The sequence below is a fragment of the Vipera berus genome (assembly GCF_964194415.1).
Source record: "Vipera berus genome assembly, chromosome: 9".
Lineage (NCBI taxonomy): Eukaryota > Metazoa > Chordata > Lepidosauria > Squamata > Viperidae > Vipera > Vipera berus.
The window spans coordinates 1,506,106-1,516,355 of NC_138212.1; the positions used below are offsets into that span (position 1 = coordinate 1,506,106).

The window sequence follows — 10,250 nt, forward strand, 5'->3', positions numbered from 1 at the left end:
AGCCCCGAACGGAGGCGCCGGGTTTGCAGGGAGGGTGGGAAGTCTGGCAGGGGCGGGGGGGGGGCTTTTCTCTCCCCCGGAGGGGGCAGCTAGACAGGCAGGCCCCCCCAGCCAGGGATGCCCTCTTCCGAGCCCGGGGGCGGCCGGGAGGGGCGACCCATTTCCTCCCGCTCCCCCCCGCTGCATCCCCGACGGGGGGGGGAGGACGCACCTGGCCCTCCCCGAGGCAGGGAAGGCTCTTCCTCCCTCCGAGGGGCGCCTCCCTTTCCCCGCCACGGCACCCCGCTCGCCGGCAGCACTCCGGGGGAGGGCGCCGTGGGGAAGGGTCTCCCCCGGGACCCCCGCCTCCTCCTCCCCCTCATTGTTCCTGGGCCGGGCCGAGGCGGCGGCAGGCGAGGCGACTCACCGGGTCGGGGGCGGCGGGGCCGGGCCAGGCCGGGCTCTCGGGGCGGGGCGGACGAGGACCCGAAGCGGCGGCGGCGGCGGCGGCGAGGGCGCAGGAGGCGGCGCCATGTTCCTCCCTCCCTCCCTCCTCCTCCTCCTCCTCGCTCGCTCGCTCACTCGCCCGCCCGCCCTTCCTGCCTGCCTTCCTTCACCCGGCCGCCGCGAGGGGCGAAGGGGGAGGCCGGGCGGCCGGCGGGGGCTGGCGGCGGCGGGAGAGGCCGAGGAGGCGCCTTCGCCTCAGGCTGAGGGGCGGCGGCGGCGGCGGCGGCACCATCGACTGAGGGAGAAGCGACGGGGCGCGGGGCCGCGTGCGTCTCAGAGGGGCCGCGCGCGCCGACACTAGCGCGCACGCGCACCCAAGCAAGCCGATCCTTGGCGCAGGAGCCGCGGCTCGCGCCGCCGGCAGAGCCTGAGAGGGAGAGCCAGCAGGGGGGCGGGGCCGAGCGGGGGGCGGGGCTGACGCTACGGCCCGAGGAGGAGAGGATGCGGGCGCGCCCCCGGAACGGAGCGCCGAGGGAGAAAACGCGCCTGCGCCGGGGTAGCCCCGCCTTTCTCAGCCCGCGCCGGGCGGGGGCGGGTCGGCTATGCCGGGCGGGGGGGGCGCGCACGCGCGGGAGGGAGGGAGGGGAAGAAGCGCGCGCGCGCGCGGGGCGGAGGGGCGCAGTCGGAGTCTGGAGCGCAGCGGCGCGCACGCGCACGCGCACGCGCAGGCTCGTTCTCTGTTGGGAAGGGGTGTTCCGCGGGGGGTGGGACCTCCCCGGCCGAGCCCACCGCCAAACCCCCGGGGAGGACCTGGTGGGTTCTTCCGGGCCCCTCCCGGGAGGTAGGGGGAGAAAAAGGGGTCTGACTCTTCTCCCCGCCGCTGGGTTTTCTTCCGCGAGCGCCCGGCCGTTTGGGGCTGCTTTCATCCCGGTTGGGGCCTTTGGCGGGCAGCCCCGGCTCTGCCTTGGGACCCCTGAGCGAAGCCCCGGCTCTGCGGGGTCCTCCGATGCTGGGGAAGGGCAAGGACTGCGGGGGCCCTGGGGGACTCGGAGCTGGATGGCGTTTCATGACCCAACTAGGGAACGTCGTCAGGGCTGTAAGGGAGGAGGGGGGGCTCCTCTCTATATACTAGCAGCTTGTCTTATAAATGTGAGTGGGGTGTTACTTTTTTATTGGTACTTAAACAGCAGCCCCCCCATCTGCAAGAAAACCGCTAAGCTCAGACAGCGCCAAGGACCCCACAATCCTCCTCCTCCTCTCCACAAACCCCCCTCCCTTCTAGCACTGATGATGTTACCTAGTTGGGTCATGAAACCTCTGCAAGAAAACCACTTAGCTCAAAGAGCACCAAGGTCCCCACAGTCGACGGTCTCCTCCTCCTGTTTTAAGACTTGTGGATTTCAAATACTATTCGCTTAGGACCTAATTAAGGACCACTCAACCCAGGTATGAAGATAACCTGGGGTGGTCCTGTTTGGGGTTCCACAGGGAATTCAGCTGAAAGAGCAGTTATGAGGATAATTCTTGGTGCAGATGTTGACTCACAACCACAATTGAGCCCAATTTTTTTGTTGCTAAGCAAGATAGTGGTGATAATGTTGCACGATCCAATCCGAATCAGTCACCTGGACCAGAGGTTTACTTTTCCGAGCTTTGGGATTTGTGTTGGAGCCCATCTTCAAGGAACCTCTCTACTAGAATATGTTAATAAACCCATAATTAACCCATATTCCAGTAGAGAGAAGTTCCCTGAAGATGGACTCCAGCACGGGTCCGAAAGCTCGGAAAAGTAAACCTCTGGTCCTGGTGACTAACCCAGATTGGATCTTGAAGTTTGGGCACAATTGTGGAATTGATGACTACCAGTACTTGGGGGAAAAATGGGTGGGGGAGCGAAGGGAAGACCCACGGACATGTTTTCCACAACAGGAGAAAAGCAACCCCAAAGTGAAGATCTTGCTGAGATCAATTACTTTTCAGCCAAAGTCCATGGTTTTGGGGGTGATCTTTCGGGATTTAAATCAGATTTCTTATTTTGACTCGCAGACTGCAAGATTGGAAACCTGCCTTGTCACAGACCTGAGCTTTGCCCAGGAATCTTTAAAATAACACAAATATGGTTCTTCCTGTGGGCATCCTAGGGAGGGCAAGTGACATTCCAGATGGCACGATGTAGTGGCTGGCACCCAGGGCTCTCTTTTCCCCTCTTCCTGCCGCCCTCTGAAAGAGATGGACTTCGGTTCTAAAATGGGATTTTTAACACAGTTGGGCGGCAGCAGGTTGGAGAAAAACATTGTAGATTCCGTGAAGAACAGCACAACTGTTCATAGCAGTCTTTTCCATCCTCTGCTTCTTGATCTTTTTAAGGGCAGATTATGTGGACTTTGTGTTCTACCATGTGGTCTCTTCCAAATCCATTTCATAAAGAGGCCAGGCAATCTCCCAGAATTCCCCAGGCAATGCCAAGAATGACAATCTTGGCAAAGTGGCTTTTGAAATTATGATGCCCGCTCTCATCCATCTAGCTTGCTACTTAGGGCTGTAGCCTGTACTACAAAGTTCCAGGAAGCTGCACTGCATGTTTCTCAGAATGATTAATTCAGGTAGTCCTCAGCTTGCTTAGGATGCAAAACTGGCCTACTTTTGCAGCTTGAATCCTTGGTGAACCAAATTTTCCTTCTTTAGGTTGACAAAAATTCTTTGGGGCAGGAGATGCTCTACAACCATCTGCCTCCATTATTTCAGATTATTATTATTTTGTCCTATGAAATTTCTCAAGCTAGAGGTCCATCAGGGTGACTGCGGTATTTCCAAGCATGTCTCCTATTCCCTCTAGACCACAGCACCCTCTTGCGTTAGGGCGCAGAAACCTTGGGCCTACAAGGCCCGGCTGAGCCTGGGGTTAAAGTCCAGCCCAGGCAGCGCCTGGGGCATCACTCGCTCAGCTTTCTTCTGCCACACGAGTCCCCGGCTTCGTGCGAGCATCACGGAACACGGGCTCCCCCTACTGGAAGCAACCGGCACACTTCCCCCCCCAACCCAGAGAAATTACAGCTCCCGGCATGCAGCGCAGCCGTCGCGTGGCCCGCCCGGCCTGGAAAACAATCCTATAGGCTCCTTGCTGACGCGAGGCCTGACGGGAGTGTTTCATTCCTGGGCGTTCTTCCGGTTCCTTCTTGCATTTAGACTACAACTCCCGACGGGCTGAGCGCTTGGCAGCCGCCCTATCGAATATCCGGTAGGAAGGCAGAATAGAGTCGGGGGGCTGAAGCCGTTTCCCGGGGGCTTTGCGGGCAGCAGCAGCAGCAGGAGGAGGAGGAGGAGGAGGAGGGGGACTCGGGAGCCATCATGGTAAGGAGGGCAGGGCGGGGGTCTCTTTAAAAGGAGGCGGGGGAGTCACTGAAGCAGCGGGGCTGCCAGGCGGGGGGGAAACGGGGTGTGTGAGTGTCTTGTCGTGATAAGCCCTAATCATGCCATTATTTTGGTCGGGGGCGGGGCGAGTAGGGGGTCTTCGCGTGGTCCTAAGTCCCCTCCCAGACGAGGCCATATTCCTAGGGGCCACCAACCCTAGCTGCCCCAATCCCCCCCCCTTCCCAGCAGCCAAAATATTAAACATCGTTCCCGTTTATAACAAAATCTGTCAAACAGCAGAGACTCTGAAGGGGATCCCCGCGGTAAATGAGCTTCAGAAGGGGGCCAGGGGCAAAAAAAATCCAGTTCTGGATCTGTACAACAGCCCTGGAAGGTAGGCTAACCGTATTTTGCTAGGGATATTGCGCGCCCTAACCCTAACCCGCCCAGCTCCTAGCGTGATGAAAAAGAGGAGAGGCACTAAAATCCAACCTACAGGGAGTCCTCGACGTACGACAATTCAGCTCAAATTTCTGTTGTTAAGCAAGACAGTGGTTCAGTGGTTTTGCTTGCCACGGCTCTTAAGTGAATCTCTGCAGTTGTTAAATTAGTAACACGGTTGTTAAATGAATCTAGCTTCCCCATTGTTTTTGCTGGTCAGAAGGTCGCAGAAGGGGACACTGCAACCACCATAATTAAGAGTCAGTTGCCAAGTGTCTGAATTTTGATCATGTGATGTTGCAGCGGTCATAAGTGTGAAAATTGTTCATAAGTCACTTTTTCAGGGCCGCTGTAACTTTGAATGGTCACTAAATGGATGGTAAGTGGAGGATTATCTATCTTGTGAAAATTTCCTTGACGTCTGACTTTTTTTTTTATTTTGGCAAACAGACCATTGCTGTTCTACACTCTTGTGATGCGGAGATTGCCTGATTAACCGGGACATAAAACTGCTTGTATTATTCCTGGAATCAGAAGAAAACATGTCTTGTTCGGTGCTGGAAGAGATCACAAGCCTTTGCTGTTTGTGCTGGGCTGGCTTTCTTGATTAGGCTGGGTCACTTCTCTATCTTAGCTCCACAGCTGGAAAGTGGAGCTAAGCAAAAATGGGGTCAGGCTAGCAAGGTTTTTGCAGTCCTTTGGAAAAATGCCCCATTCTCCAGTGTGCAATTCGTGCAGCCAAAGATGCCAAGAGGAAGCAGGCAGTAATTAGATCTGCTAAATGGAGACCAAAGAGGAAACAAACTGTTTTGTAGCAGCTCCTGATGTTAGCTGGAGGATCCCAGCACCCACAGGAGTTCTGCACTGCAAGTGGGAGATTCTCGCTGCTTGTAGCTGAATGCTGTTTGGATTCTGGATTACAGGCAGCCTGTTTGTGGATCCTCTTTTACAGATTCGCTTTATCCTGATTCAGAACCGGGCTGGCAAAACCCGCCTAGCCAAGTGGTACATGCAGTTTGATGACGACGAGAAGCAAAAGCTGATCGAGGAGGTGCACGCAGTGGTCACCGTCCGAGATGCGAAGCACACTAATTTTGTGGAGGTAGTGCTTTTGCGGCCTTATTTATTTATTAGATTTTTATCCTGCCTTTATTATTTTTACAAATAACTCAAGGCAGCGAATATACATAATAATCCTTCCTCCTCCTGTTTTCCCCATAACAACAACCCTGGGAGGTGGGCTGGGCTGTGAGAGAGTGACTGGCCCAAAGTCACCCAGCTGGCTTTCATGCCTAAGGCGGGACTAGAACTCACTTAAGAAGAGACTGACTAGACAGTCACTTTTCTGAAATGGTATAGGTTCTCCTGCTTAAGCAGGGTGGCTGGACTAGAAGACCTCCAAGGTCCCTTCTAGCTCTATTTTATTTGCTATTCACCATCTCCTTCTGATTGGCCCAAAGCCCCCCAGCTGCCATTCATGCTTAAGATGGAACTAGAACTCACCATCTCCTGGTGATTGACCCAAAGTCACCCAGCTGGCAGGACTATAACTCACAGCCTCCTGGATTCTAGGCCAGCGCCTTAACCTTTAGACCAAACTGATGGCCCCAAGGCATCTCCCTCTCAAACCAGGGCAGTTCTACTCTCTGTGATAAGTGTGACCTACAAGGGAAGTGTTGAAAGACCAACACAGATAGATGAAATGCCCTTTACTCCCACTCTATAGGGTGACAGGATCTTATGTGCTGTCTGCAGGCAAAAACTAAAATCAAATTTAAATTTGGGGAAGGGGAGAGCCCTCCCGAGATGGCTTATCTTCAGCGCTCACTCGACTGAGGCAATTGAAGCTGGAGGTAGAATTGAATTTAGGGTTTCTGTCTTGTGTGAAAGTGAACGCATCTACTCTTAGGAGTTCCAGTTACCGACTAGAATCCTCTGTGAGAATTCCTGACCCCGTTTTGCTTCTCAGGATTTCACTTCCTCCTTTCAGCCTCCAGTTTCTTGCTAAAACATACGATCCAAATTCTTGAGAAGCCAGTTCTTTAGAACGTTAGTCTCCAACCTTGACCACTTTAAGACTTACAGATTTCAACTCCCAGAATTCTGGGAGTTAAAGTCCATAAGTCTTAAAGTTGCCGAGGTTGGAGACGCACACATACACACACAGAGCTTTAGAAGACCTAATCAACCCTTCTCAAGCCAGCAGACATTTGTAGGTGGTATCTGCGCATCTACCAGGCCGTCCATTATGACAAAATCCCATCGCCAAATTGTGACTGTGGTGCCCAAAATCAAACTCTCCGACATGGCGACAGTGTCAAAACAGATAATGGAGATTTTTTTGACTGATTTCTCGGCTGTGACAAGTCAAGTAAACAAAATTGTATTTACAACTTAGATATACGTGTCTGTCATCTTCCTCTTAAGATTTCAGTAATTCTATGTGTTGCATTTTGTCCCCGTGTTCCTTTTTGTACTGAAATATGATGGGAATGGGCCGTATGATAAATAGAAGCCGGCAGACAGAAGGATAAGCATTTTTTAAGGCTGGTGAAACCCATCTTTACGTGTCAGCCATTTGACCAAACGGCTGATTTGCATAAAGCAGGTTTGTTCGTGTTGAGAAGAGGATCGTGGTCTGGTGGTAGAATCACCAGATAAGCCCAGCCTTCCCCCTCGACCGGCATCGTCCTGCTTCTGACAGACACCTGTGTTTGTTTCCTCTGCCCTGATGGCGGTTTGTCGTCTTTTCTCCCAGTTCCGCAACTTCAAGATCATCTACCGGCGTTATGCTGGGCTCTATTTCTGCATTTGCGTGGACGTGAACGACAACAACTTAGCTTACCTCGAGGCCATTCACAACTTTGTGGAGGTGAGTGTGTGCCTCTCCAGTTGCAAAGCGGGCCTGTCTCCCTCACAGGCCAGTGAACATCTGTCTTTCTGCAGCGGTTCTGGAAGTTCTACCGTTCCAGATAAGTGGATGCAAGAGTAATACAGTTAGTCCTCGACTTGCGAGTGTTTAGTGACCTTTCCAAGTTACAGTGACACTGAGAAAGGTGACTGTTTTTCCTACCATTGCAGCATCCCTGTGGTCACGTGATTTATATTTGGATGCTTGGCAATTGACTCACATTTACGACGGCTGCAGCGTCCCGGGGTGTGTGTGTGTGTGTCACGTGATCGCCTTTCATGGCTGCCTGGCAATCCAAGTCAATGGGGAAGCCGGGTTCACTTCACAACTGGGTTACTCATTTATCATCTGCAGCGATTCGTTTAACGACTGTGGCGAGAAAGGCCGCACAAGGGGGCAACACTTAACGCATGTCTCGCTTAGCAACAGAAAAGTTGGGCTCAGTAGTGGTCGTAGGATGAGGACTGCCTGTGTCTCTGAAACAACCTGATGGGACAGGGATGGTCTGGCGGAGCAATAGAGCTAATGTGGCAGCTTCTCGCTCCTTGTTGCTCCTCTTCGGACACCGAGGCTCCGCCGAGATTTTTCCACGGCTTCTGAGCCAAGCCTGTTTCTCCTCCCCACCACCTCGTGGCCTTTGAACGTTTGCACAAAAGGCTGGTTGATAAAAAGGGGCCGATGTGTGCCTGACAACCTCTCGCAGGGATGGCCCGTGCTCTGCAGCAAGGTGTCCTCGGCCGCCTGGGTTGCGTCCCACTTCCTGCCCGCCTCGTGCGCAAGGCTGGAGTCCCACGTTCAGTCGGCCTTTTCCTCCCTCTCCCCTCAGGTTTTGAACGAGTATTTTCACAACGTCTGCGAGCTCGACCTGGTCTTCAACTTCTACAAGGTGGGAGTTCGTTACTTATTTTAAGAAGAGGTTGTTGGACAACCGTTTATCTGAAATGGCATAGGATCTCCTGCTCAAGCGGGGGTCGGACTGGAAGACCCCCAAGGTCCCTTCCGATTCTGCTATTCTCTTAATTCTGCTGTTCTGCCTACCCCGTCGGCCAACCCCAGCCTAGAGCGCCCCCCAGCCGGGGTCCCCAGCCGGCCAGCAGAGCCAGATTTTAAGGCTCTCCCGGAAGGCCAAGAGGGTGGGGGCCGGCCTCACCGCCCGAGGGGGAATACACGGAGTCCTCAACTTCGTGCAGTGACTGTTCAAAGTTAGACTAGCACTGGAAAAAGTGCCTTACGATCATTTTTCACACAGCTGTTTTGGCATCTCCTGGGGTCACGTGATCAAAATTCAGCCCCTCGGCAACTGATTCGTATTTATGATGGTTGCAGTATCCAGGGGGGGGGTGTCACGTGATCCCCTTTTGCGACCTTTTGACCAGCAAAGTCAATGGGGAAGCCAAGATTCACTTAACGACCGTGATCCTAACTGAACCTCTGCAGTGATTCATTTAACAACTGTGGCAAGCACAGTCACAAAAATGGGAAACTCACTCCACCGCTGTCTCGCTTAGCAACAGAAATGTTGGGCTCAATTGTTGTAAGTGGAGGACTGCCTGTATTCCAGAGGGTGGGGGCCATGGCAGAAACTCCCCAGCTGAAATTCTTCAGCCGACAGGAGCCGAAATAGACCTGTGATTTATCCAATATATTTCTTTGCCGCTCATCTTCAGGGCCGCCTCACTGGAGCGAGTGGGACAGACTTGTGCTAGGCTGCTCCGAGGCCGGCAGCCATCCTGGGTGGTCTCTCTTTGCCCCCCCCTCCCCCCACTTCATCAGCCCCCTCTGCTCCTTTGCAGGTCTACACGGTGGTGGACGAGATGTTTCTCGCTGGAGAAATCCGGGAAACCAGCCAGACGAAGGTGCTGAAGCAGCTCCTGATGCTGCAGTCGTTAGAATGATCTGCAAGGGGGGGGGCTTTTCCATGGCCTCCTTGGGGCTCCTTCTCCTCTTCAGTCCCTGCCGCTTCCTGCCAGCCCCACCCCTCTTCCTCTCCAGCACCCCGAATCAGAGACTTGTTCACCCTATCACCCAGAGCTGAAGGCTGGCAGGGAGCAAGCGGTTTTGGGGGAAGGGGTCTCCATTGGGGTATCTCCTCTGTTGCTCCCCCCTGCCTGGAAAGTGGAGTCCATGTGGAGGAGGGAGAGCTGGGTGGTTAGGCTCGCCTCTTTGCTCAAAAAGGGGGGGTTGAAGGGGAGAGAGCTCCTTCTCCCACCCCTTGTCATTTGATACCCCCCTGCTCTCCACCCTGTTGTTGGTCTGCTGCCCCCTCCCCATCTGGCCATCCATGTCAACGTCTTGTGCTGCTGCATCTGCAGAAGAGGGACCACGTCTCTTGTGTGTGTGTGTGTGTGTTTGAGTACGTGTGTGTGAGTACAGGCACCTGTAATAAGTGGATTTGAGCAATTCAACTGCCAGTAAAGTGATGTCTTGAAATAAACCATCCATCCAACACCAAAAAGAGAGAAAGTTGCTCATTTAAATCCTGGCCTGTTTCTGGAGGAACAATGTGGCGCTGCTTCCCCAGCCCGTGTTCACCTTGATTAATCTAACAAATTCAATTTATTGTGTTTTGTTTCGTGTTTTGTATGTGCCAGACCAAGAACTGCTAAGCAAAAGGGAGTACTTGAGTTGCCCATTAGCAAAATTTATGAGCCCATTCTGTAATATTTGATAGTCTGTCACTCCGTGCAGGCCTCTCTCCCCTTACTGAACCCCGTAAACCAGGTTTCCTTGTGCTCTCCATGTTAAATAGTCCAACGCAGAGTGGCTCAACCTAAATTAAATTTAATAATGAAATAAACGAACAAAATGTCAGGAACGTTTAAGCTGGTTCAGCTCCCAGAATTCTCCCCACGGCATGCTTTAGGATGGGTGGACTTCAACTTCCAGAATTCCCCAGCCAGCATGAAACAGGCTGAGTGAGGAATTCTGGGAGTTGAAGGACTGAATATGCTTTTTGGATGAGAAGCGAAACATCTTAAGGAAAAACAAAAGTCCAGTTGCCTTTTGAAAAAACACTTTCGGGACACAAGTCTTATAAGTTGGCACGGCTGGGCAGCGCTGCTGTAAGATCCCAGAGGTCCCGCTGGTTTCCTTGCTTAGGCTTCAGTGAAAATATGCAATT

At 53.4% G+C, this 10,250-nt stretch overlaps 2 protein-coding genes across 3 annotated transcripts in view; one reads left to right on the forward strand and one right to left on the reverse strand.

Moving 5' to 3' along the window:
- The window catches only part of ARHGAP35 (Rho GTPase activating protein 35), a 50,197-nt gene extending 49,396 nt beyond the window's left edge, over nucleotides 1–801 (reverse strand). The window contains exon 1 of the mRNA XM_081335018.1: nucleotides 407–801. The gene's annotated coding sequence lies outside the window, so the exon portion shown is untranslated. The remainder of the gene's footprint in view (nucleotides 1–406) is intronic.
- Nucleotides 802–3,635: 2,834 nt separating this feature from the next.
- On the forward strand, nucleotides 3,636–9,589 carry AP2S1 (adaptor related protein complex 2 subunit sigma 1). Of its 2 annotated transcripts, XM_081334525.1 has the most exons (5): nucleotides 3,636–3,777; nucleotides 5,171–5,320; nucleotides 6,977–7,090; nucleotides 7,956–8,015; nucleotides 8,923–9,589. In XM_081334525.1, exons 1-5 carry the CDS (start codon nucleotides 3,775–3,777, stop codon nucleotides 9,022–9,024), a joined length of 429 nt encoding a protein of 142 aa, XP_081190651.1. In that variant the 5' UTR covers nucleotides 3,636–3,774; the 3' UTR covers nucleotides 9,025–9,589. The 2 variants fall into 2 exon arrangements, with proteins under 2 accessions (XP_081190651.1, XP_081190650.1); XM_081334524.1 differs by lacking the exon at nucleotides 3,636–3,777 and having other exon boundaries at nucleotides 4,005–5,320.
- The last annotated feature ends 661 nt before the right edge of the window (nucleotides 9,590–10,250 follow it).

Bases quoted from the DNA above. Each gene is read 5' to 3' on its own strand.
- AP2S1 (XM_081334524.1), top strand. From the start codon at position 5,117: ATGCTGTTTGGATTCTGGATTACAGGCAGCCTGTTTGTGGATCCTCTT. The intron at 5,321-6,976 runs GTAGTGCTTTTG...CTTTTCTCCCAG, and splicing joins AGCACACTAATTTTGTGGAG to TTCCGCAACTTCAAGATCAT. The intron at 8,016-8,922 runs GTGGGAGTTCGT...GCTCCTTTGCAG, and splicing joins TGGTCTTCAACTTCTACAAG to GTCTACACGGTGGTGGACGA.